We start from the raw sequence: 27,232 nt of genomic DNA, 5'->3' as shown, positions 1-27,232 counted from the left end.
ACATCATTCAATAATCTGCACTGCAATATTAATCATCTGCAATTTCAATCTCTCTTGTTGTTGTCTTCCCTTTGGCACGATCGCGCTTGCCTAATTTGACTCTACCGCTGCGTAGAAAGAGAGATTGAGACAGAGAAAGTTGGGAGAGCGTCGTCTCTGGCGCCGTTTCGATCGGCATCGGCGGCAACACTGTCGGCCTAGTAATGATTTTGTGAAGAAGTTCGACCAAAATTTATCACCTGTTCCTCACCATTTTTAGATGCTTTTTCACTGCTATTTCAACACCTTAATTTCGTAAAGAGAGAAATTGAGAGAGAAGGTGTTAACGAGACAGTCGATTCTGCCGAGGCTCTGCCGGCGTCGCAGTCGACTCAGTCATGGTGGAACTATACAAGGTGGTCTCGTCAGCTCTGCTGAGGATGTTAAATATGTTTACCTATGTCTCTCTTAGGCGATAGAATGAGATAGCTAGATAGAGACTGACACAAATAACGTCCTTAAAAGAGGGCAGCTCTCGCGAAGAGATCACCTTGTATAGTTCCACCATGGACTCAGTGCTATTTTAGCGCTCGGGCTGAATTCGGGAACTGTAGGGGAGCGACAGCTTAAGAGGTATGAGAAAGTCGGCGACAAAAGATAAGCAAAGAGCGCTGCAGGTGCCGTCGTACACCTATGCGCGCATGACTAGGAGCTGGCGCTCTGCTCCGAACAGTTTGTTTTGCTGCTGAAATATTTTTAAAGTGACACTCTTTATCTTTCGAACCCCATACAAAGAATATTTTTAGGATTTTTTAAGGGAGAAACAAAATCAAGAAAACATAGTCAAAAATCATTAAGGGCCTGCCGGGACAACGGAGCGACAAACAAACAAGAGAGAACGCTATAGTCGGGTTGCACAGTGGTTTCCCCCATAGGCCAAAATTAAAAAAATCGATAGAACCAAAAATTGGCAAAGAATATGCAAATTTTCTCTAAAATGCTCAAGCTTTTTCGTGGCATACCAGATTTTTCTGGAAAACTTTCGGTACTTTCTAAAAATAGACCTAAAGTCGTGAGCACGTTTGCAAAGCAAAACTGCGCGCATCACTAACTTTAAAAGCGTGTATTTCTTAAATTACGTGTCCAAATTAATATTCTGTGATATGGATTTTGAAGTTAAAGGTATTATTTTTAAGTTTCAATATTAATAATAGTACTTATTATGAAATTACTTTCTAATGTTTTTAGCAGCTGTTGTATTCGTCTTTTTATGTTTACTTAAAGTTTTAACTGTGTTCCCCCAAGATTCCCCGATTCATTTTTTATTCAGTGTAATTGTTAATACCTTAAGGTATAAAAAAAGTTAAAGCTAGCTGCAGATACTTGCAGATGTGTCCATAATCAACAATCTACTAACAGCCTCTATTTTTGTCTTTAAGGTCAAATCAGCTGTTTATTGTGTTCTTTATTCGTGTTTCGTGTTTTTATTAGGTTCAAATTGTAATTTTTGTTTTCTTTTGCTATTATTGGATTTTTTGTTTATTATTATTATTGGGTTTTTTATTTTTCAAGTAATTTACAGGTAATAATCAAAACTAACGGATTAATATTTGTGGACGGATAAGAACCCGAAGGCATGGTTTCTTATCCGCTTAAATATGATTTAAATGCAATAATACTTTAATAAAAAAAAATTTGAAACTGAAAATAGCTACGTGTTTCAAATTTGGTCCGATATTTTGTATGGAAGCTATAGGACATAGTCGGGGATATGTCCAATTTTTGTTGCTATAATTAAAATATTTTTATAGAATTTTGGGAAAAATTTCGTAACGATATAACAACTAGAAGTATTTTTGGCCGCGGCTCCCATACAAGCGAAACCACTGTGGGTTGGTGTCCCGAATATCTAATACCCGTCACTCAGCTTAAGGGAGTGCGAGGGAGATGGATATATACAACTTTTTTAATTGCGTATAACTTTTTAATGAATGGTCCGGCTTGAAAACTGATTTCTACATTTCGATAGGTATAAATATACACAACCAAATTGCATTTATAGCTTTCGGAAATCTTTTAAGGTGTGGGCGCCAGACACATTTTAAAATCGTTAGTGGGCGATTGTGGGCGTTAGAGGGGACGTGGCTTTCGGCTGAGGCCCAAGAATATGTGTGGAAAATCTCAAGCTTCTAGCTTATGTAGTTTCCGAGATCTCAGCGTTCATACGGACAAACGGACATGGCTATATCGACTCGGCTTGTCACCCTGATCAAGAATATATACTTTATAGGGTCGGAAACGCTTCCTTCTCCCTGTTACATACTTTTGGACGAATACAATATAACGGGTATAATGAATTCCCTAGCAATTTATCTTCAAACTCTGTGGGATATCGTCGAATTGTCTAAAGTGCGAACCTATCGAACCTATGTTACTTCGAACATTACAGTGATAAAAAATTGGTTAAAAGGTTTCGCTTGCGTAAAAGCACGGTGCTATTTGTTTTGCACAAATTTGTTTTGCAAAAAATTGTTTTGCGACTTCAATGTAAAGTAAAGAAGTAAGTGCATTCATTTGATTTAACTAATTCCATATAATCAAAAACCATTATTACAGGGAAACGACAACGTCATGGGTTAAGATTCTAATAGTTCTTAGATTCTACGCAAGCGGCAGTTTTCTTATAAGTTATAACTGTTGACAATTTTTGTGGTGTTAGCGTGGCCACAGCCAGTCGAGTTGCTAGGAAAGTTTCTTTTCCTATAGCGTCTTTTTCAAAACAATTTATAAAATACCCGCATATTGAAGATCTTCAAGAAAATGTTGTTGATTTTTATAAAATAGCCAAGTTTCCGAAAGACATAGGAGCCATAGATTGTACGCCTGTAAGAATTCAATCTCCAGGAGGCGATTCCGAAGACACCGGTTCTAATTTTTACCGCGAAACTTTCTTTCTGCCAACAATTTTCGATACTTTTTCGACTAGTTTTTGACATTTAATTCTGTTAGTTAGTTCTGTTGTGGTGTTGCCACCTAGTCTCAAATTAGTGCGCCTTTTACTTGAAGCTTTATATGACGGACGAGAAACCGAAAGCCGATTTGCCGCCTGGATAAATTAATCCTTCTATTAGCTGAATTTTACTTTGCAGGACGGACGAGAAAACGGCTCTAAAGCTGCGTAGAAGTGTGGGACTGATATTGCAAGAATCAACAGAATACAGATCTAGACAACGAGAACAACGAGCAGAAGAAGACGAGAAAATAGAGTAAAGACGAATCCAACGCCGTTAGGACGAGAACGACGAGTAGAGGCAGTATTTGGCGAGATATAATCCAAGAAAGACGTGCTTGTGTGAAGAGCAAAACGACGCGACGACGGTCTTAATTATACTCACATTGTTATATCATTTAATCATGTAAATAAACACTTAAATTTATATTCAGTTAAATGAATTAATTTTTAACAATCTAAAAACTGCATCAAAGGGAAGCCGCAACCACTATTCAAGGTCGAGCGGGAGCCAGAAGGCAGAACTTTGAAAAAAAAAACGCAGTGCACCCGACCTACAAGTTGCAGTACCTGCTTCAGCGTAGGATCACAGTAGAAGACCCGCACAAACGGAACGGGCCAGTGCAATACACGAATTGACAGGAATACGGACACACCAGGGGCTACTGCGCCCTCAGGTCAGTATGTGTAGCTTGTGGAAACCTCCACGGCTCCGAACCCTGCCCTGCCAACAAGGAAGACTCTCTCACTAAAAAGTGTGTAAACTGCCAAGGAAACCACACAGCAAACTACAGAGGCAGTCCAGTCTACAAGGAGATGAAAAGTCGGATGCAACGAGCAACAACGGCACGCTCCCAGAACACACGGAACAATTACATAAGATCACAAACGACCTTAGCCCTTTAATTACCACCAACGGCATTTCTTACGCCAGTGCTCTAAGATCAGGCACAGCTCACATTGAACCGAAAATGGATAACATTCCGCAGGCCATGGGACATCCCCAAAGTGGCATGGAAACTATGATGATCACTTTGAAACATAATATGATGGAATTTATGTCATTCATGAAAACCATCATGCAAACCCGTGTGCAAACCCAAAAAATCTTGTTTAAAATGCTTGCAGCTCAACAGTCTAAATAAACTATGCCTAGTCTTCGAATAACTTTGCGGAACGCCAACGGTGTTTCACGGCATAAACCTGAAATAAGTCAATTTCTGAACGAAAACCACATCGATGTTGCTGGCAGAAACGCATCTTACCGGCAAATATAGTTTTTAAATACGGGGATACACGTTCTACTGCACCGATCATCCAGATGGTAAAGCACATGGCGGAACCGGCATTTTAATTAGAGACCGCATCAAACACCACTTTCGCCAAAGGTTTGCAAAAAATTATTTGCAAGCTACATCGATAAAATTACAGTTGGGCAACTGCAACCTTGCCATTTACTGCCCACCCCGCTTTACAGTCTCCGAAGACCAATTTATGAACTTCTACAATTCACTTGAAGAGCGATTCATAGCAGCAGGTGGTTACAACGCCAAGCACACACACTGGGGATCCCGCCTTGTGACCCCCAAAGGAAGGCAACTATATAATGCACTCATCAAAACATGCAACAAACTGGACTACGTTTCGCCAGGCAGTCCTACATACTGGCCTACAGATCCTAGAAAACTACCTGACTTAAGGGGTTATATACTGTTGTACCGCGCAAAAAAAAGAAATTTTATCGATTTTTGTTTTTGACATCATAAAAAACATTTATTAAAAATGTTTTGCCTACATTGTTTAGTACATGTTTCTGGGTTCTTATTAAAATTTGTTCATAAAAAAATATTAAATAATAAAAATGTTATGGCCAAATTCCAAGATCGTCTTTTTTCGATGGTGACTTGCGGTGGACATCATATCCCAAGAACGGTTCATCTCAAATCCCCAATCCAAAAAAATTTCGTTAGTATATTGTATTGCCTAGTGCCTAAACAAAGGATTTGTAAAAATTTTGATTAAAAAAAAAATGGCGACGGATTTAACAAAAAATGTACTTTTTCAAGGTATAAAATTTTGGATTTTGTGCTCTAAAAAAAGAAGTTTTCAAAAAAATTGAAAATCCTTCGTTCAAGGACTAGCTTATGTTATAATAAATAAGTGGTCAACATTTTGTGTCGATCAGATTAATAGTTTTTTAGTAATCGTGTCCACCGCAAAGGTAATTTCGAAAAAAACGAGATTCTGAGATAATCGCGTTTAAAGTTTTAAGTTTGTAAGAGCCGATGTGCAGGTAGTGCGCTATAAATAGCTACAACTTCGGTTCTAAAGCTCCGATCGTTTTGAATTTTTTTGAGAGTATTCTCAACAGTATATACTTAAAGAATATGCAATAAAAAAAATCGATTTTTTCATCTATCACAAGTGTATATAACCCCTTAAAAGAAGCCTCTGGCTCTAAGCGCGGCCGCCCTTCAGACGCCCCCAATGACACCCCCTCACCTTTGCTAATAGCGGCCATAAATATCCGCTTTGATGAACAAGCTCTGCTGATAAAGTCCACCATCCGCGAGGTTGAGGATAGGATGCTCGAGGTGCTGAAGGAAAGGCTCCTAGGTGTGACCACTGAGATGAATCACATGGCCGATCGCATGTTAAAGCTGGAGAGGGAGGTTGAGGAGCTGCGCTCCCTGAAATCCTAAATGGGCACTGTGCAAGTTAAACTTGACGCACAACGCGCCGAAAGTGATGCGTGCGTAGAACGCATGCATGGAGTCCCCTTTGTGGCAGGCGAAAAACTACGGCCTCTGTTTAACAAGTTGTGTTTTTTCACAAACCTTGTTCCTGCGCCCAGAGTTCACGACATTTTCAGGGTCCGGAAATCGCAAAATTCCCTGGTGGACCCTCCAATTCTAATCAAATTAGAAACGACAAGGGAAAAAGTGTCCCTTCTTCGCGCACTGGGTGAATACCGACGAACAACAAAACAACAACTGAGCATACACCTGTTGGGCTTTGACTCGCCGGCCGCTCTCTACGTTAACGAGCAGCTTTCGAGAGATAGTTTCATTATCTTTGAAGAAGCCATGCGCTTAAAGAAGAAGAAATCTCTTGCTGCTGTTTTTACGCGCCGTGGGATTGTGCACGTGAAGTGCAGTGAGAGAGATAACATCCACATTATCCAGCACATGGTGGAACTATACAAGGTGATCTCGTCGCGAGAGCTGCCATCTTTTGAGGACGCTATTTGTGCCAGTATCTATCTAGCTATCTCATTCTATCGCTTAAGAGAGACAGAGAGGTAAACATATTTAACGTCCTCAGCAGAGCTGACGAGACCACCTTGTATAGTTCCACCATGATCCAGCAGCTTGATGAGCTCTCAGCGTTCTCTGCTGCTGAGTCAGCTCTCTCCCTCTCTGGATCAGGTGCCCTGCTTGCTGAAGGTACGTCTCATGATCAAAATAGCTTTCGTCTATAACTTCTCCTATGCAGTTGAACTTGTTAAGAGTATAGTTTTTAAGAGTAATTCTATCTTTCTATTTGTAATCTCTCATTATCTAAATCTAGCTTGTGCCTTCTCAATTCATATGTGCGTTTCCCAATTTTCCGTATATCTTAATATTAAGGTCAACACAAATAATGCAACAGCGAGCAGTCTGCTTAAAATTCTCTGTAAACAGAAAGTGGGGTTGACGGTTGTTCACATAAATGCTCAAAGCCTGGTCAGAAAAATGGATGAGTTTAGAAACTATTTGTTGGTTCAAATGTTGATGTGGTCTGTGTTTCAGAAACATGGTTTGTCAGTGGCTATAGTGATGTCCCTTTTGAATGTGATGGTTATGTATTGTACAGATCCGACAGAGTAACCCACGCAGGTGGTGTAGCCATTTATGTAAGCAACAAATATACTTTGAAACTTATTCAATCAAATCCCATTGACAGCAGAGTTGAATATATTTTTTTAGATGTCGTAGATCGTCGGTTTAAATCAAAAATCCCAATCTTTTGTATTTATAGACCCCATCGAACAACTGAATATAATGAGCTCACACAGGCTGTATCACTATGGACGGCAGTCCATGTAGTGACGAAGCGCACCAGGAGAGTGTGCGAAGGCGACTACTATTATATAGCCGCAAAATTGAAAATCTGCTGTGATAGTCCGATCGTAATGAGTAATACACCAATCGAAAGGTATTGCAAAAACTTAAAGGATTGCATACCAAGACTTTAAGAAAACCAATTGGATTGGGAGAGAGAGCGGTGAAAGTGAAAAAGTGCAAATTTCGAAATTTGGAGCTGTTGGGGCCGGTGGGGATATATGCCCCCTCGCAATGTTTTAGTTGTGTTCCTATTGAAAATACCCTTCGAATGAAAGCTACAGACTTGTGCTGCATCTCGTTTGAAAGGAATTTTTAAATGTGTAAATGTAATAGTTAAAAAGATATAAACAAAATACAATTTTTTTTAACTTTTGTTTTAGCTCTTTTTTATTTTTCTCAAAAACGGCTCTAACGATTTTCCTTACAACTTTGAACTGTATAGCCCTTGAGATTCCTTAAATTTCTGTATATATCATGTTTATGTAAAAAATCGCGTTTAAAAGTTATTCAGAAACGAAAATAGCCACTTTTGCCAGCTCAGAACAACTAACGCTTCCTGAGTGTTTAATTTTGTGCGTGGGTATCCAAACTGTATTTTAGGCTCATAGAATCATTTCGATTCTTTTAAGGAGTTCCAAATAGGAAACTTTTGTTTTACGACTTTTGGAAAAACCCGCTGCTTTAGCGGAAAAAAAGCTAGAAATAGCTAAGTTTCGTTAGTTTGTAAGTTCTACACTACTGAAGCTACAGACATGCGCTATACCTCGTTTAAAAGGTATTTTGAAATACTTAAACGCCTTTTTAACTTAATTTGTTTAAATACAATGGTTTACAAATTATAATTGACCAATTTAAATTTAAATGTATATGCTAGCTCCTATGAGAGCAAATGTAAACAAACAAAAACTTCTGATATCAAATAAAAACACCTCTTAACGAGGTAAAAAACTAGTGACGATCGCACCTTCAACATGCAAAAGTTCTGATATCAACATTTGTGACGAAAAATTATTACACTCGTCATTAAATACACTTTCTGAGATTTTCTCATTCGGCACGCTGCAATAGAAAATGCCTATGAAGGTAAAAAGGCTAAAATAGTATGCTAGGGCGGGCCGAATGAGAAAATATTAGAAAGTGTATTTAATGACGGGTGTAATCATTTTTCGTCACAAATGTTGATATCAGAACTTTTGTATGTTGAAGGTGCGATCGTCACTAGTTTTTTACCTCGTTAAGAGGTGTTTTTATTTGATCTAATATATCTGTTGGGTACGAAAACGTTATCCTGGCTGGAGATCTTAATAGCAACATAATCAAAGAACAAAATGTGCAGAATGATTTTAGATCTCTTGTGGTTAATTCCAACTTACCTACCCATTTCACTAGTACCTGCAGCTCTTTGTTAGATGTTTTCTTTGTTAGTGATCCGTCCAAAATCCTTCTCTATGATCAATTGTGTGTGCCATCGTTCTCTAAACATGACTTGATTTTTTTGACATATGATTTTATTTCTGATAATTCACCCCGACTTTTTAGTTATAGAGACTATAAATCAATAAATTGCAATAACCTACTAACCTATTTTTGACAATTATGACTGGACCAACTCCTTTTATTTAACTCCAACATTCGACAGTTATTTGAACACTGTGTCCCTTTAAAAACAAAAATACATAAACCAGCCAGTCAGCCTTGGCTTAATTTGGAAATTAAAAAACAAATTAACCTGCGGGATAATGCCTATAAACGCTGGAAAAGATACAAGACCGAAAGTCTGCACATCAGTTTCAAACAACTGAGAAAGTTAGTCACAAACCTTATCTCCTCTTCTAAAAGTAGATTTTATAACAATAAATTCGCCAGTGCAGAGACCCCTAGTCAAGTTTGGAAAGATTTGAGGAGCCTGGGGATAGGTAAACAAAAAGCAGTGGCTAAATCAGATGTAGATGCCCTTAATAAGCAATTTTCCGAGGTCCCTTCTCTCATTCCACCACAAAATATGTACCTGAACTCAACGACATCCTGTGATAATATTTTTAGCTTTATGTGTGTACGTCCATGTGATGTTCTTGAATGTATACTTAAAGTAAAATCAAACGCCGAAGGCCTAGATAACGTTACTCCCAAGTTTATAAATATGTTGCTCCCGAAATTAATCTGTCATCTTTAATACTGTGTTTACCACCTCAATGTTTCCTGATTGTTGGAAAATCGCCAAAATTTTGGCCATCCCGAAATCAAACAAGAAAGGAAGCTAGCTTCGGCCAGCCGAAGCTTATATACCCTTTCAGATCATTCCTATTAATTAAAAAATCGCAAAACTGTTCAATTTTCTATGGCAGCTATATGATATAGTCGTCCGATTTTGATCAAATTAAAATTGAAATTCGGAAATATTTAAACAGAGTCATATCCTAGAGTAGAAGATAATACAATAAAAACCAAAGAAGCTAGAATTTATTTCCCATTACTTTTCCATTAATTTTCCGATCGTTCCTATGGCAGCTATATGATATAGTAGTCCGATTTTTTAAATAATTAATTCGAAATTCAGAAATATTTAAAAAATAACATCCCCAAAAATAGAAGGTAATATTTCAAAAAACACCGGAGCTAGCATTTTTTAAAGTTTTTTTTCCGATCCTTCCTATGGGAGCTATAAGATATAGTTGTCCGATCCGGTCGGTTCCGACATATATACTACCTGCATTAGAAAGAAGACTTTTGCGAAAGTTTCGTCCCGATAGCTCAAAAACTGAGAGACTAGTTTACGTAGAAACAGACAGACGGACAGACGGACGGACGGACAGACGGACATGGCTAGATCGACTCGTCTTGTGATGCTGATCAAGAATATATATACTTTATGGGGTCGGAAACGTCTCCTTCACTGCGTTGCAAACTTCTGACTGAAATCATAATACCCTCTGCAAGGGTATACAAATGAATTTAGACCAATATCGATATTGCCCTTCTTAGCGAAGTCCTTTAAGCAGCTAGTTGCTCTCCAGATGCAAACTTTCCTGGAAAACAATCAACTCCTTAGTTGTAAGCAATCAGGTTTTAAAAAGCACAGAAGTTGTACAACTGCCATTTTAAAGATATCCGAAGATATACGCCAAAATATTGATGACAGTAAAGTAACCCTTTTAAAACTCCTTGACTTTAGCAAAGCTTTTGACTCGATAAATCATGAAATTCTCTGTACAAAGATTCGCAACATGTATAATTTCTCGGCAAGTGCAGTAAGCCTCATCCGAACATATCTTTCCTACAGGTTGCAGGCCGTTGTCTCCGGGTCGCTTAAGTCATCTTTTCTACCCCTCACACAGGGGGTCCCACAAGGCTCAGTTTTAGGTCCGCTTCTTTTCTCGTTATATGTAAATGACCTCCCTAAATGTATCTCTATATGTGATGTGCACCTTTATGCAGATGATGTCCAATTATATGTCAGTCGTCCGCTAAGTCAAATTAGTGAGTGTATCAGAATAAGCAACAATGTGATTAAACAAATAAATAATTGGGCTGATGCAAACGGGCTAAGACTAAATCCAGCCAAGTCCAAATGCCTATTAATATATAAAAAATCAATTAATCTTAGCTCCCTTCCGAAGATCCAGGTAAAAATGTTGAAATAGACTTTGTTACGCGAGCCACAAACCTAGGAATAGAATTTAACTCCACTTTAACTTGGGATGACCATGTTCCTAAAGCCACTGGGAAATCGTACGGAGTACTCAGGCAATTATCTTTAACCCAAAAACTAATTCCGCAAAATATTAGGATGCTAGTGGCGAAAACCTGCATTATCCCAATATTGTTCTATATGAAATATTCGGATCATGCAACGCCACAAGCATGCGAAAGCTACAAGTTGCCTTCAACTCCATTGCGCGAGATATTTTTAATGTAGACCGTAGGAATCACATAACAAGTCATGCTAATAAAATTTTCGATCTAAGCTTTGAGTCGTGGATTAGATTGAAAACCTTGCTATTTCTGCATAAACTCCTAGTCAGAAAAGAGCCAAAATACCTACATGAAGAATTGCAATTGGCTTCTTCGGCTAGAACAAACAACATTGTCTGCAAAAGATTAAAACTTGCGATGACCGAAAAGCACTTTTTTATTCAGGCCGTTCGCTATTGAAATGACCTCCCAAACCACTTAAAATGCATACGAAATGAAGCGCACTTTAAAACAACTCTTTTAAATTACTTGAAGGGCACAAGCTAATTTTAATTTTAACTTTAATTTTATTAGTTTTACTTTTTCTTCTTCCTTTTGAAATTTTTTTTTTCTCTACCTATTTTTTAAGCATCTATGTAATCCTCTGTAAAATGAATTTGTTTCTAAATGTCAAAATAAATATTGTTTCTTTAAATGATATTGTACCTCTAGTTCCTAAGTAATTTTGTAATTACCACAAAGTGACCGATGTTAATCAAAAAGACATAGTCTTACAACATACGGGATAAAAAATAAAAATTAAAATTAAACGGTTCACTTGAAATCAAAAATTCAAAACAATTTCTTTAGTATATTGTATTGCCTAGTTCCTGGACGATGAATTTGTAAAAATTTTGATAAAAAAAATGGCGATGATTTTTAACAAAAAATGTACTTTTTCAAGGAAGAACATTTACTATTTGTATGCTCTAAAAAAATAAGTTTTCAAAAAAATCGAAAATCCTTCGTCCAAGGACTAGCTATTATTATAATAAATAAGTTGTCAAAATTTGGTGTTGATCGGATTAATAGTTTTTTAGTAATCGTGTCCACCGCAAAAGTAATTTCGAAAAAACAAGATTCTGAGATAATCGCGTTTAAAGTTTCCAGTTTGTAAAGGACGATGTGCAGGTAGTGCGCTATAAATAGCTACAACTTCGGTTCTAATGCTCCGATCGTTATGAATTTTTGTGAGAGTATTTTCAACAGTATATACTTAATCGATTTTTTCATCTATCACAACTGTGCATAACCCCTTAATTGATTTTGCTGTGACAAAAAATATTTCTCGCAATCTAATATTTGCAAAATCGCTTTTAAATCTATCTTCGGACCACTCACCAGTGCTAATAACTCTTCTTCAAAGCCCGGAAGTAATCGAGCACCCTTGGAGGCAGACGTCGCAACGAACCAACTGGCTGAAGTTCAAAAAATACGTAAGTTACCACATTGAATTAACTCCACAGCTCAACATCAAGGAGGACATCGACTGCTATGCCGATGCATTGGAGTCTGCTGTACTCGTCGCAGCAGGCAAAGTCTCTACACCGCAAGGGAGGGATGGGCGCACACACCAACACAAAACTAACCTGGAAATCGAACAGCTTGTTTTGGAGAAAAGACGTTTGAGGCGTGCTTGGCAAACTAGCAGATCGCCATCCTCGAAACAAAGTCTTAAGGAAGCTGGTCGCAGACTTGCCAGGGCCCTAAGGCACGAAGAAGTAAAAACACATAGCCAGTACATTGAGAAACTTTCACCCACCAGCACCAATCATCTCTTGTGGAGGGCCCACCCAAATTTAAGTGCGCCGGCCGAAACAGTAATTCCGATAAGAGACTCTTCAGGCAGCTGGGCTAGAAGCGACAAAGACAGAGTTTGTACATTTGCATTACACCTTCGAAATGTCTTTCAGTGGAGAGGTGGTAATCAGACTGGCGTATAACAATAAATGCGCAAAAGAGTAAACACATAACGTTTACTGTTAACAGACAAACGTGTCCCCCGCTAACTATGAATAACACGCCACTTGAACAAGCTGACGATGTAACGTACCTTAGCGTTCACCTAGACAGGAGACTTACATGGGGGAAATATATCGAAGCTAAGAAAATTCATCTAAAAATAAAATCCAATAGCCTCCATTGGCTCTTAAATGCTCACAACTCAACTCTTAAGCCAGTCTGGACTTACGGCTCCCAGTTGTGGGGAAACACGAGCAGCAGCAACATCGACACTATCCAGCGAACACAATCAAAAATCTTGAGAACTATCACTGGGGCACCTTGGTATGTTCGGAACGACAAAATCCCCAGAGATCTTGGCATTCCGTCCGAGACGAAATATCAAAACAAAGAGCGTCCTACCGCACCAAGCTAACTTCTCATCCAAAACAAGCTCGCCAGGGGCCTAACCAGGGTCTCATTCCGGACCCGATTGCAACGAAATGACCTTCCAGCTCAGCAATAGTTATTAGAGCCCTTTAATCTCGCGTCAGTCATCTTGACTGTCACATAGCTTTTTAATTTAAGATTTTATAAACTTATTGTTAATCTCAATTCAGAGAAGATCCAATAAATAAAATGGATATGTACAAAAACTAGTAGATCAAAAAAAATTTTTTTTTACTGTAAGACGTCTGGTAAATTTTGTAAAATCTCAAATAAATGGTTATTTTTAAAGTTTGCAGAACTGTAGCTAACAAAAATTAATCAGTGTAGCAATTTGTGTGCTGTAAGCTTAATTCGGGTCAACAGAGAGGGAAAGATTAAGACCTTCAGTCTCGTAATCTGGCCAGAGCTATATATGCTATATTGATGAATGACCTGGTCCTCACAGCCCTTTAGCCCCTCCACCTCCCATCCAACTTAACATTGCCCAATTTACGTGGAAAACCAATTCAAAAATAAATTAAATATCTCTCTACATTTTTTACGTTTTATTACATTTATTAGATCATAAAATATATTATATTCGTATAACCTCAGCAAGTATACAAGTTAACTTCCAGGATATTAAAACCCAAGGTTTAGTTTCACTTGTTTTTTATTTGATGTTCAAAACGGGACTGATTCTACTTTACTTAAGAATACCCTGGTCTAAGCTGTGGGTTGGAGCAGCGCCGTCGCTGGCGGCGGCGTTGATATCGGCAGCGATGTTAATATCGATAGCGGCGATAATATCGGCAGCGGCGTTGATGTCGGCAGAGGCAACGTTCATATCGGCAGAGCCGAATTGCGGTGGCGGCAGAATTCTGGCTGAGCTGCAGAAACTGCAAGATCGGCAGAATTGGTATTTATGGATTTGCGTTGTGGCAACTGACCGGATGCTCGTGTTTATGTTATTGAACTCTAAGGTCTGACTCTGGATGAAATTGTCACAATGTTGCAATGTTGTTGGATTAACAATGTTGCAATATTTCTTGGAAAGATTATATAAAATATTGCTGTGCTTAACTCTCCCTCCTCAAAATCCTACTTGTCCTCAAGAGGAATTAGAAATAGGGAATATTATTAAATTCCGGTATTATTACTTTTGGAGTTGATATAATGTTGGTTTAATTGTTTAAAACTTTTGGGATCGTTTCTTGAATTTGTAGAATTACTTTCTCTTTTCGGTGGAAAAAGGTTTTAAATATAATCAGAGTAATGACAATGACGCAAATAAGTGCAAGTGTAGTTATTCGATTTATATTGGAATCGTTTTCTAGCGTTTGCAAGTGATTTCTATTTTTTATGTGCAGGGCTTTTAATGATTCCAAAGATAAAATTTGCAGACGTTCCGCTTCTAATGGGGTTATTTGGATTCTTGGTATTTCTGGTTTCATTATTGAATTTTCTCTGTTGGTGAAATTTTTGCCATTTATATTTAAAGTGTCGTTTGAGAAGTGTACCATAAATGTGCCCTTCAGATGATGAGAAATATTATTTGTTATTAGTTTTCCATTAAAGTTGTTTAGTAGTATTATGCCGTCATCCAGTTCTTCTATTGCGTCGATGTGGTCCGAGTTGCTATAGTCACACAGCGCTTCCTTTCCCTGAACTAACTTAGGAATACATTGTGATTCTGACAGGTCAACAATTCTTTCTTTTTTACAAATTTTGATGTGGTTTGAATTTTTACAATCTTTGGGTAAGGCTAAAATTACATTGTTTGATACAAAAATTTCGTTAATTTCTAGGTGAACTATTGTGTTGTTTTTAATAACAGGTTTTATACAAAGATGTTCATAATTGTCTGGCTCAAGTTCAGGTATTTTAACCATATAGATTATGGTGGTTTTATTGTGTAAGACAGACACATCAACGAATTCTAACATTTCCTCTATTGAAAATGAGGTAATATTATTTTTTTGGAGAATTTTATTTATTTCAATTAATTCAAATTCGTTTAACAAGAGAGTATTGATTACGTTAATTTTGGCCCATTGGATTGCAAATTTTATATTACCTATTTCTTCTTTAATGAGTCTAACCTGATTTTGTAAGCTTAAAGCAATGTCGTTACTGAAATGATTGTCTTTCTGAATTGTGTTTGCTAGCATATTTGATATCGTTGTTAAATTATTAATTCTGTCCTGAAGTTGATTGTTTATGATTATTTGGTCGTTGTTATTCGTAATTAAATTTTTAAGATTCTTGCCTATCATAACTAGATCATCGTGATCTGGGCTGCCTGCGATATATTTCCATTCTGAACCAATCATGTTAATAGATCTAGTCTGTCGAGTTTTTGGTGTTAATATGAGTGTACTAAGAGCGGACAGTGATTGTGTTATTTCATGCGTTAGAGTATGGTAATGGTAACTATGTCTTAATTTGGTTATAGTGTGTTCCCTTATTTTCAGTAGTTCGCTTTCAATATGTTCTAAATTAATTAAATGTATTAATTTTATTGATGATATCTGTAGTTTTCCTATACCCTTATAAATTGTTATGGTGTGAGCGTCGGTATAGTTCGTTATTTCGGTGGTCGCGAATGCCATTGGTAATAAGATAATTAAGAATGATAAAGGTGCGACATTAAACAACGGTTTTTTAGGGTTATGGGCCGATCCCTCACGAACGGACTGAAAACCCCAAGCGGACAACATCTGTGAATGTTATGGGTATTTTGTTTTTAATTATTATTATATTATTTTTTTTTTTATTATTTCGGACCACTATGGACAAAATTTTTCCCTGAGAATTATCGGACTTAATCTCCTTTAATGTTACTTTTGTGAACTACCCTTCCTGCTTCTGTAATAATAGTTGTATTTTTGTTTTCTTTGACAACTTCCTTTTTGAAACGTGGGGATAATTTGGAGCCTAATCTTGTATTTTGCTTGACAAATATTTCTTGTCCTGGAAAATATGTTTTTATAGTTTTTCTTTGTTTGTTATGGTTTTCTAAATCAAGCATTTGTTTTTTCTTAAGATTTTCTATAATATTTTGCCTGCTTTTTTCATATTGTTCTGGGTCAGTGGTTATATTTCTACCAAAAAAAATTTCTAAAGGTCGTTTTTTTGTCACGGAATGTATTGTATAATTATATTCGTAAATCGCCCTGTTTAATAGTTCCTCAAAAGTGTTGTATATTTGTTTTGTTTTAAGGCACCTCATTATTTCGGAAAGGGTGGAATGGAATCTTTCAATTTGGCCGTTAACAGAACTTTTGTATGGAGGAGCTTTGAATATTTGAATATTTAATTGATCTTTCATCATAAATGTAATGGTTGCTGAATTGAAGGATTTTTCATTATCCATAACTACGAATTTTGGAACTCCGTAGTAGAATAAGATGTCGTGTAATTGTTTCTTTATATCTTCTGTTGATTTAGATTTAATAATTTTGGCCTGTGCTAATTTTGAAAATTTGTCTATTGCAGTTAATACCAATTTCTTTTCTGTTGAAAAAATGTCAATATGGATTATATGTCCGGGGTACTCTGGGATTGGTGTTTCGGAAATTTCCGGGTTAGGCGGGTGTCTATCATATTTTCCTTCCTTACATACCCTGCATTGTTTTACTATTGTTTCTATTTTTTGTTTCATTTTAGGGAAGTAGTATTTTTCGGTTAATTGGTTTTTATTTTCTTCGGAGTTTCTATGTGCTCTATTATGAATTTGTAATATTATTTCCTCCTGATCTGAATCTTTTGTTAAATCTTCTACTTTGTTTTGGGTAAACCTGATTTTAAAGGAACTAAAATGATCTGGATAAATTTTTTGTATCTCTCCCATTATCTCTTCTGTCGTAAAAATGCCGTTTATAACAGAAGGGTTTAAGTATTTCTTTAATATTTCAATAAGGATGTCTTTATTAAAGTCTGGTCGAGTAATAGTGTGTCTATGGAAAGTGGGGAATGGAATAGTAAATTTGTAGTCCGGTGGATTTTCTTTATAAATAAAAATTTGGTTCTTAAAGGCATTTATTGGGGCTTCAACGCTAGGAATGAGGCTGTGTCCAGAGCTCTCAGCGCTGTGTTGTGTTGCTGTCAGTGTGTTAATGACATTACCTTTTGGGATTCTGGATAAGGCGTCTGCTACTACATTTTCCTTTCCAGGTTTGTAAAGTAATTCTTTATTATATTCGTCAAGGTATGATTTCCATCTCTTAATCGCTATTCCTCCCTTCCAATTACAATCATGTGTAAGAGGTTCATGATCGGTGTAAATTTTTACTTTAGTACCACCGTAAAGGTATCCCCTAAGCGATTTTACAGCCCAAGATATGGCCAGCATTTCTTTTTTCGCGGTTTCGTAGTTTTCTTCCGTTTGCGATAAGGTTCTAGAAATAAAAGCTATGGGTCTGTCTTTTTGTGAAAGTACGGCTCCTATTGCGTGGTCGGACGCGTCCGTTGTCAATACAAATTCTTCGTTAAAATTGGGATATTGCAATATTACGTCTTTTGATATGAGGGTATTTTTCAAGCTGATGAAAGCCTGCATGGCTTCATCATTTAGGTGTATAGGTTTCCTTGATGAAGTTGCCTTTGAAATTCGTCCATCCTCTCCTCTAAGTAGAGTTGTGAGAGGTTTAGCTAAAGCGGCATAACCCATGATAAATCTCCTATAATACCCAGATAATCCAAGGAATGATCTTAATTCCTTAACCGTTTTGGGACATGGGTAGTTAGCAATCGCTTCTACCTTTGCGGGGTTAGTCTCAATTCCCTTGTCCGATATAACAAACCCCAAGAACTCAACTTTATTTTTGAAAAATTCGCACTTATCCAGTTGGCATTTAATATTGGCATTATTTAATGTTTCGAATATTTTTTCTAAATTTTTGGAATGTGATTCTTCATCTGGGCTAAAGACGATTATGTCGTCTATATAAATATAGCAAATTTTCCCTATATGTTCCCTAAGAATGTCGTCTAGGGCTCGCTGAAAAATAGATGGAGCATTTTTCAGTCCGAATGGAAGTCGTGTAAACTCAAATTTCCCGTTATTCACAGAAAAGGCCGTTTTTTCTATATCGCTTTCCTTCAAAGGAATTTGATGAAAGCCGCTCTTGAGATCTAACACGGAAAACATTCTATTATTTCCTAGTTGTGCAAGCACGCCATTAATGTCGGGTATGGGGTATCTGTCTGCAATAGTTGCGCTGTTTAGTTTTCTAAAGTATATTACCATTCTGTATTTTTTTATAATGGATCCGTCTAATTTTTTTGGTACTATCCAAACTGGTGAATTATAGGGTGATCGAGATGGTCGTATTATATTGTTTTCTAAGAGTTCTAGTACTTGTCTGTCTATTTCATCTTTCAATGCCATTGGATACTGATAAAACTTTAAGTAGATTGGTGTGTCTGTACTGGTGCAGATTTCAGCTTTCACATTTGTCGTGTAAGTCAGTTTTTCATTGGGTTCAGCAAAGAGATTTGGAAACTTTCGAAGGAGTTGGTTTAGTTCAAATTTCTGTGTTTTTGTTAAGTGGTCTGTCCGAGGAATTATTACGTTTACGGCGTCAAATTTTTGGTCCTTTATGGTTATGATTTTGCCATTTTTCAATGACATAGTTTTGGTGGTTGTGTTAATTATTGCCCCTAATTCTTTTAGGCTATCGTTTCCCAATAGGGCATCAAATGGATTAAGTGTGGGTAATAAAAAGAATTTAATTGTTGTGTTTGGGTCATCAAATAGGTTGGCTATTTTATGGTGAGTAATTCTAATATTTCCACCAACGGAGATGGCGTTAAAGGGGAAATTATTCTTTACTGGATTTTTCACAAATTTTGGTAAAATGTAGTTGCGATTTGAGCCGGTGTCTATTAGTACCTTCAAAATTTCTCCACTCCTCAGCTTACACTCAAAATAAGGTAATGAGGAGTCGGTTACTCTAAAAAATTAAGATAGGCATAGTCGTATTGATATTCTTGGTCGGCTTGATCTACAGCCTCGGAATATTCTGCTAGAGTGTCAGCGTACTCCAGTTGTGGTCCGTCTTGGTCTTTTAATGTTTGGTCATATTCTGGTAGGGTTGGTGGTTCTTCTTTTACTTCCGAAGAAGTGTCATTACTTGTTTGAATACACAGGAACACAAAATTAAACTTTGTGAAATTTCCACGAACCATTTCAAGTTTTCCATGATATGTGGGTGCTTCTGAGTAAAAGTCCCATACAAAATTATTTTCCATCACCTACAGGTTCCGCGGTACAGCTAAGAATACAAAAAACCGATGTTTACCGACATTTTGAATTACGTGGCCTATATAATTGGACCAACCTTTATTATTTTCGGTAGGACATACTCTTAATACATCACGGCATTCCTAAAAAATAGTCCCCATTTTAAACCATTGCCCATGTCTTTGGAATTCGACGCCAAAGGTGAAAATCCCAAAATTGTAGAAATTTTTCTGATGGAAAAACAATTCTGAGAATTAAATCTTGAATGGAACTAATTTTAACTATTCATTGTATCTATTGTTCATTGTATGCTTTAATTTCGGTTTAAAGCGTTTTCATGAGGACATTTTATTGGATTTCTTATACTAATAAAACCGTTTTTTCTATTTCTTTATCTACTCCTAAATGTTGTCAAACTTTAAAAAAGTCGAGGCATCCTACAAAATGAAAGTAAACATATAGATTTCTCTATGTATGTTCAGTGAACGTATTTAGTTTCTTAGTTCTAGAGGTTGCCATGACTTATTCAAAATTTGACAACATTTAGGAGTAGATAATGAAATCAAAAAATCGGTTTTATTAGTATAAGAAATACAATAAAATGTCCTTATGAAAACGCTTTAAACCGAAATTAAAGCATACAATGAACAATAGATACAATGAATAGTAAAAATTAGTTCCATTCAAGATTTAACTCTCAGAATTGTTTTTCCATCAGAAAAATCTCTACAATTTTGGGATTTTCACCTTTGGCGTCGAATTCCAAAGACATGGGCAATGGTTCACAATGGGGACTATTTTTTAGGAATGCCGTGATGTATTGAGAGTAGATTTCAGCGAAAATAATTAAGGTAAGTCCAATTATATCGGCCACATAAATCGAAATGTCGGCAAACATCGGATTTTTGTATTCTTAGCTATACCGCGGAACCTGTAGGTGATGGGACATAAGTTTGTATGGGACTTTTACTCAGGAGCACCTAATAATCATGGAAAACTAGAAATGGTTCGTGGAAATTTTTTGCTGTGTACCTGTGATATTAAAGTTTCGAGATTTCTTCGCAGCCTCGTTTAAGGGCATTGGTGGTCGTTTACCGGCTTCGAATCGAACTGGTTTATTCATGTAATTGATATGTTTAGATTGGAGGGTCTTATCGACGTCCATTGGTTCAGGCCGTGGTTGTGGCTTTGCAGCCGAAGGTCTAGATGGTTGATGAGTTACCGTGGGACGAGCCACTACGTATGGTGGGACAGCTAAGGCCTGGTTGTTATTATTAAATTGTTGACGTGGTTGGACAAAAGCGTTACCAGTCTGTTTAGGCAGCAAAAACGAATTTTGGAACTGGGCATTTGCAGTTGGGAACGACCACTGTGGGAAAGTTGGAATTGTTGGCTGCAATTGAGGCACAGTTCGAAGAGGTGTATTTCGGAAAGTCGATTGCTGGTTTTTATTGGTGGCGTGGCTAGCACGGAATTCCTGGTTTTCTAACTTCAAGCAAAGGTGTAATGCTGATGGCAAATCTGTCGGTTCCTTCATGCCAAGAAGGCGGGATAAGTCTCCCCGAAGTCCGCGAACAAACGTATCTAAGGCTTTGTCCCTATACATTTTTGTCATAAGTTGCTCAGCTTCCCTTCCTAATTCCATACATCCTATCTTATTAAGTATTAGAGAAAGATGTTTGTAGACTGCTTGATGGAATTCCTCTACAGATTGGTGAGCCCCTTGGCATATTGTCGTCATTTGATATTCGAGGGTTCCCAAGTCGCGTTTGTCTGCGTAGTGTAAGGTAAGGCATTTAGAAATGGCACCCCAATTTAGTGGGATATTGTAGGATTCTAATGCAGTGTCGGCATTGCCTGTAATTTTGTTACGTATAGTGTGTAAAATACCGAAATATTTTGCAGTGCCCACTGTGTGTTCATATGTTTTTAAAACCCTGTCAACTCCTTTTTTCCAAGAACTAAATTCCGCTGGATTACCAGAAAATTCCCTTAAGCCTTTTACTATATCTGGTACCCTGTCAAGCCCTTCGAGATTAGCTCGATTTTCGGGGGCAATTTCCTGATTCGAGGCACGTGCAAAGTCAAAACCTGGGTTCTGTGCCTGTTGTAACAAAATCGGAAATTGTTCTGCAAGAATCTGCCTAATGGCATCTTGCAATTCATTTAATGCCATGTTTCTATTTCTTTGGAATAATTCTTGTCTTTGGGCCTGTCTTTGTTGTTGCTGATCTAAAAGCGCTTGATTTTGATTTATTTGAATTTCTTCCTGCTCTAATTGATTTTCCTGTACTAAGATTGCTTGATTTTGTTCTGCCTGGGCTATGATTTGTTGTTGTTCTAAGATTGCTTGATTTTGTTCTGCCTGGGCTATGATTTGTTGTTGTTCGATATTAAGGATGGGGGGTCTCAATAGATTTCTCTGATTGGCCATTTGTTAAAATTTTTAGAAAAGGGGGATAAATTCATGGGTCTGTCTTACAGTTAAGTCCATCTTAAATTTATTTTAAATGTTAATAAAATTATGGAAATTACAAATATAAAAATTTTAAAATCGTTTAAAATTTAATTGGTAAAAAATTTAAAATTACTTTTAATTATTAAATTGATTTTTAATTTTAAACTTATTTTTAATTATTGGCAAATTTTAATATTTTTATATTTTAAATGTTGTAGAATTAAACTTTAAGTTTTATTTGATTTAATTTTACATTTTCTTTAAATTTATTTTTTTAATTTAGATTTTTAATTTTAAAATATTAATTTTAACTTTTTAATTAGTTGGATTGATTTGCATTTCCATTCGTTGTTCACTTATTCACTATCTCACTTAACTTAACTTGATGTGGCTACTCCTCCCGGTGGTCCGGATGTCTTCCTTTTTGTCGCCTACTAGGGATCCTGCGACTCACACAATATAGAGGTTGTCCTGCGGGCGTTCCTGACAGTACTTGTAGTCCACCGATCGGTTGTCGTCTTCAGCTTCAGCAATTATTATTTTTGAAGGAGTCCCTCTGAATCGGAACTAAAGTTGGGCCAGCGGGAGTTGCACAGTATAATTCGCGCGGATCGAACTTAATCGGATTTCCTCAATATTAGAGTTGCGCGAATTAATTTTGCACTTTATCGAACTTAATGGATTTTCTCGCGCTGGTCCCTGTTCGGGCGCCAGTTAACTTCCAGGATATTAAAACCCAAGGTTTAGTTTCACTTGTTTTTTATTTGATGTTCAAAACGGGACTGATTCTACTTTACTTAAGAATACCCTGATCTAAGCTGTGGGTTGGGGCAGCGCCGTCGCTGGCGGCGGCGTTGATATCGGCAGCGATGTTAATATCGATAGCGGCGATAATATCGGCAGCGGCGTTGATGTCGGCAGAGGCAACGTTCATATCGGCAGAGCCGAATTGCGGTGGCGGCAGAATTCTGGCTGAGCTGCAGAAACTGCAAGATCGGCAGAATTGGTATTTATGGATTTGCGTTGTGGCAACTGACCGGATGCTCGTGTTTATGTTATTGAACTCTAAGGTCTGACTCTGGATGAAATTGTCACAATGTTGCAATGTTGTTGGATTAACAATGTTGCAATATTTCTTGGAAAGATTATATAAAATATTGCTGTGCTTAACTTACATATTCTTAATCAGCATCACTAGACAAATCGATTGGTCTTGCTTGCCTTCTTCTCTGTTTGCAAATGGATTTTTGCAATTACGTCTTGTCAGATTCAACATCGAATCAATGTCGAATCAATGTCGAAGACAGCTCGCCTCGGTCTAATAACGTTTTTTCTGATTGTTACAAAATTAATGTTTCTTAAATTTGCCTCGATGGATGCGATAAATTTTTAATTTGTTACAAATTCCCAAGTGAAACTGGGTTTTTCAAAAAATTCCCCGACGCAAGGATTCTTAGCAGAAAGAAAAAAATTGTTAAATTTGCCAACATTCCGGGGGTATCAAAACCAAATGTATTCATGCGTTGTTTTGCTGTTGAAATATTTGTAAAGTGACACTCTTTTGTCTTTCAAACCCCATACTCAGAATAATTTTAGGATTTTAGTTGGCCAATTTAATTTTTTTTAACTTTGAGGTCCTTCTGACAAGAATAGGGGAGAGGTCTGTAGGTTGAGACACCTTTTGTTTTTAGTCTCCCATTTGGACATTCGCTTTTGAAACTTCACGTGTTAGGTACCGATCGAAAGGTTAGTCTATTAGCTTAATAAAAAACAAAAAAAAATATTTTTTTTCCTTACGGAAAACTGAAAAATTATTTTTTTTTAAAAGTCCCAAAAAACGACATTTTGAAAAAGAGGTCTGTAAGTTGAGACACTTTTAAAAGTCAATAATACTCACACAAAAAGTACTCCAAACTATAAGGAACTATTTATTTATGTTAATTTAATCAATTTTAGTTCGTCCTAAATTATTTACCATCCATTTTTTAAGAACTTAGACCAAATAACAATCAAAATCAAAAGGCTCTTTGAACATTCACTTTTCCCCTAATATCAAAGAAATGTACTAGGCAGAAAGCGACCTCTGTTGGCCTAAGGCATTTTTGTATGAAAAACGGGTGTCTCAACTTACACGCTCAAAGTGTCTCAACTTACACAAAATGGGATGTTTCGGGAAAAAATTAATAGCTTTTGTTCTGACTGTCACATTAAGCTGATTCTTTTTTTAATCAGTTAACAGTTAATATACTAATGCTTTAAATCTCTTACCAAGTTAATTTAAGGACGTTATTAATTTTAAATGGAATTTTAAAAAAAGTAGACAAAAACTTTTTTGGTGCACAGACCTCTCCCCTACTTGCTTCGGTGTAGAGTAAAAATAAACCTTTTTGGTGAAAAATGTTACACGAGTGTATGCTTAAATCTATTTTGAGCGTGGCCTCTTATGTTTTACCCAAAAGTGTTGTTACTAAAAAAACTTTAAAAAAATATAAATAACAAGAAAGGAAGTTAACTTTGGCCAGCCGAAGTTTATATACCCTTGCAGGTATGCCTACTTAAAATGTGGTTTTTACATTGTCAAAAATCAAAACTTTCTACAAAGTTACAATAGTTTTTCTATTATTTTTTTGATCATTCCTATGGGAGCCATAAGATATAGTGGTCCGATCCGGCTTGTACCGACATATGTACTACCTGCAATAGAAAGACTTTTGGGAAAGTTTCATCGCGGACTAGTTCGCATAGAAACGGACAGACGGACATGGCTAGATGGACTCGGCTATTGATGCTGATCAAGTATATATATACTTTATGTGGTCGGAAACGTCTCCTTCACTGCGTTGCAAACATCTGACTGAAATTATAATGCCCTCTGCAAGGGTATAAAAACAATTTTTTAGTAAAAAGTTTTGAGAAAATGGGGTGACTCAACTTACAGACTTCTTCCCTACATTTCAAAAACAAGATTTGAATATGTTCAAAAAATTGTTTAACACGGAGAAGACGTTCGATTCATTTACAGATGACATCCAAGTTGTTCCAAGTCTGAAAAAAAATCAAAAAATTCATTAAACACAGTACGGTTTGAATTTGGGCAAGCCCTTTGATACTCTTGCATAGGGTCAAAAGGAGACGTTTATGGCGCATAAAGTATATGTATTCTTGATCAACATCACTAGACGAGTCGATCTAGCCATGTCCATCTGTCTGTCCGTTTGTCTGTCTGACTGTCTGTATGAACGCTGAAATTTCGGAAACTACAAATGGTCCGATTTGAAAAATGTCTTCTACATTTCTATAGGTATAAATATACACAAAAAAATTGAATTTATACTTCTCGGAAATCTTTAAAGGTGTGGGCGGCAGACACATTTTAAAATCGTTAGTGGTCGATTGCGGTCGTTAGAGGGCGCTCTCGGCTGAAATAAACTTGCGCTGCGTAGGAAGCCCAAGAATATGTGTGGGAAATCTCAACCTTCTAGCTTTTGTAGTTTCCGAGATCTCAGCGTTCATACAGACAGACAGACAGGCGGACATACAAACGGCCAGGCGGCTAGTGATCCTGATCAAAAATATATTTACTTTATGGGGTCGGAAACGCTTCCTTCTAGCTGTTACATACTTTTGCACGATTACAATATACCCCTTTACTCTACAAGTAACGGGTATAAAAATAATAGGCATACAAATATATGACCCTTTGCCTCAAAGAGCTATAACCGCATTTTTAATAGAAAAAAACACAACAAATGTTCTCCATTTTAAATCAAAGGATTAGTGTCCAAAGAGTGCAAAAAAAATTTATGAAACTATCTCTTTTACCCTAACAGCGAAGTAAGTTTCGTACTGTTATTACCCCAGAACTGGGGCTGTACTAGTTTAAAAAGTATGTTGACATTTTGCAACGTTCCTCGAACGTTTGCAATTGACATCATTTTGATGTATAAAAAAATGCTAGCCAAAAGAAGAGCCTTTTCGATGATACCAGACTCATTTCATTTATAGCTGCTAAACTTTTTCTACTATTAGAGCCCCCCTTCTCCACTACTCTAAAAAGTTCATTGCATAATTAGAGAAACAATGATTTAAAACTAGAGCAATATAGTTTCTTGTGAATCTATTTGGCACATTAAACTGCAGGCGACCCAGTAACTTGGGACTCTCCACATCACCATGAATTAGATTCACAATAAACGTAATACCAAGCAAAGTTCTACAGTTAACTAATCAGTTAACAGTTAATTAGAAGTAGTCTACTAGAGCAGGAAGGAAGTATTAGGCTTGTATCCCAGTTAAGTTCCCATAAGGCAAATATTAAAAAGTTTTTTTGCACAGACTCAATCCGGTCTATATACATCCCATATTGGGACTCCAAACAGGAGTACCTAAGAATTGCTCGGACTAATGAAATAAACACGGTCTTAGTGACATAGGGATCATCGAATTCGAAATTCTGTCCGTGTGTCTGTTTCTACGCAAACTAGTCTCTCAGTTTTTGAGCTATCGGGATGAAACTTTCCCAAAAATCTTCTTTCTATTGCAGGTGGTATATATGTCGGAACCGACCGGATCGGACAACTATATCTTATAGCACCCATAGGAAGGATCGGAAAAAAACGTTAAAAAAGCTAGCTTTGGCGTTTTTTCAAATATTACTTCTACTCTTGGGAATATTATTATACCCGTTACTCGTAGAGTAAAAAGGTATATTGTATTCGTGCCAAAGTATGTAACAGCTAGAAGGAAGCGTTTCCGACCACATACAGTATATATATTCTTGATCAGGGTCACTAGCCGAGTCGATCTTGCCATGTCCGTCTGTCCGTCTGTATGAACGCTGAGATCTCGGAAACTACAAAAGGTAGAAGGTTAAGATTTTCCACACATATTCTTGGACCTCCTACGCAGCGCAAGTTTATTTCAGCCGAGCGCCACGCCCCCTCTAACGCCCACAATCGCCCACTAACGACTTTAAAAGGTGACGTTGGGCCCTGGTCGTCTCCGACGCGTGCAATCGACGACTACTTGTAGAGCATTGGACTCGCCAGGAGATCAGCTGCGCGGGTTTAGGGAAGCGTTACCGTTCTCAGACTAAGGTGAGCAGAGGCCGCGATCTCCAGGTGTCTCTCTTCTCGATACACCACTATCTGTCCCGGATAGTCCCACTAGTGTTTCACTCAGATCGCGCTGGCAGTCCAAGTTACGCAGGGATGCTGCTGGCTGGCTTGCGGTTGACAATGTCCTTCGCTCTGCTCCTAGATATGCTAGCTACGCGGCTGGCCGTAGCGTGGCTTCTGATACTCGGGATCTTGGTCATACGCCGATCCGGG

The 27,232-nt window shown here is 37.2% G+C and overlaps 1 protein-coding gene across 10 annotated transcripts in view; it reads right to left on the bottom strand.

The window, feature by feature from the left end:
* LOC108069552 (uncharacterized) overlaps window positions 1-27,232 on the bottom strand; it is a 537,263-nt gene that overhangs the window by 91,050 nt on the left and 418,981 nt on the right. For 2 of the 10 annotated variants that reach the window (XR_011418413.1, XM_070214356.1), the window contains one exon: window positions 24,839-24,947. The exons of 6 other annotated variants lie outside the window; for them this stretch is intronic. Coding sequence is in view for 2 of the 4 variants with exons in the window: in XM_070214356.1 (XP_070070457.1) it covers window positions 24,857-24,947 (91 nt within the window). In the remaining 2 variants the exon portion in view is untranslated. Of the gene's footprint in view, window positions 1-23,980; window positions 24,775-24,838; window positions 24,948-27,232 lie in introns of those variants that run through there. 2 more of the 10 variants (XR_011418414.1, XM_070214357.1) reach the window with 2 other exon arrangements.

Source organism: Drosophila takahashii, chromosome 3L, assembly GCF_030179915.1.
Source record: "Drosophila takahashii strain IR98-3 E-12201 chromosome 3L, DtakHiC1v2, whole genome shotgun sequence".
In the NCBI taxonomy this organism is placed as follows: domain Eukaryota; kingdom Metazoa; phylum Arthropoda; class Insecta; order Diptera; family Drosophilidae; genus Drosophila; species Drosophila takahashii.
The sequence above is the reverse complement of the archived record's forward strand: the minus strand, read 5'-3'. Positions and strand labels throughout refer to the sequence as shown.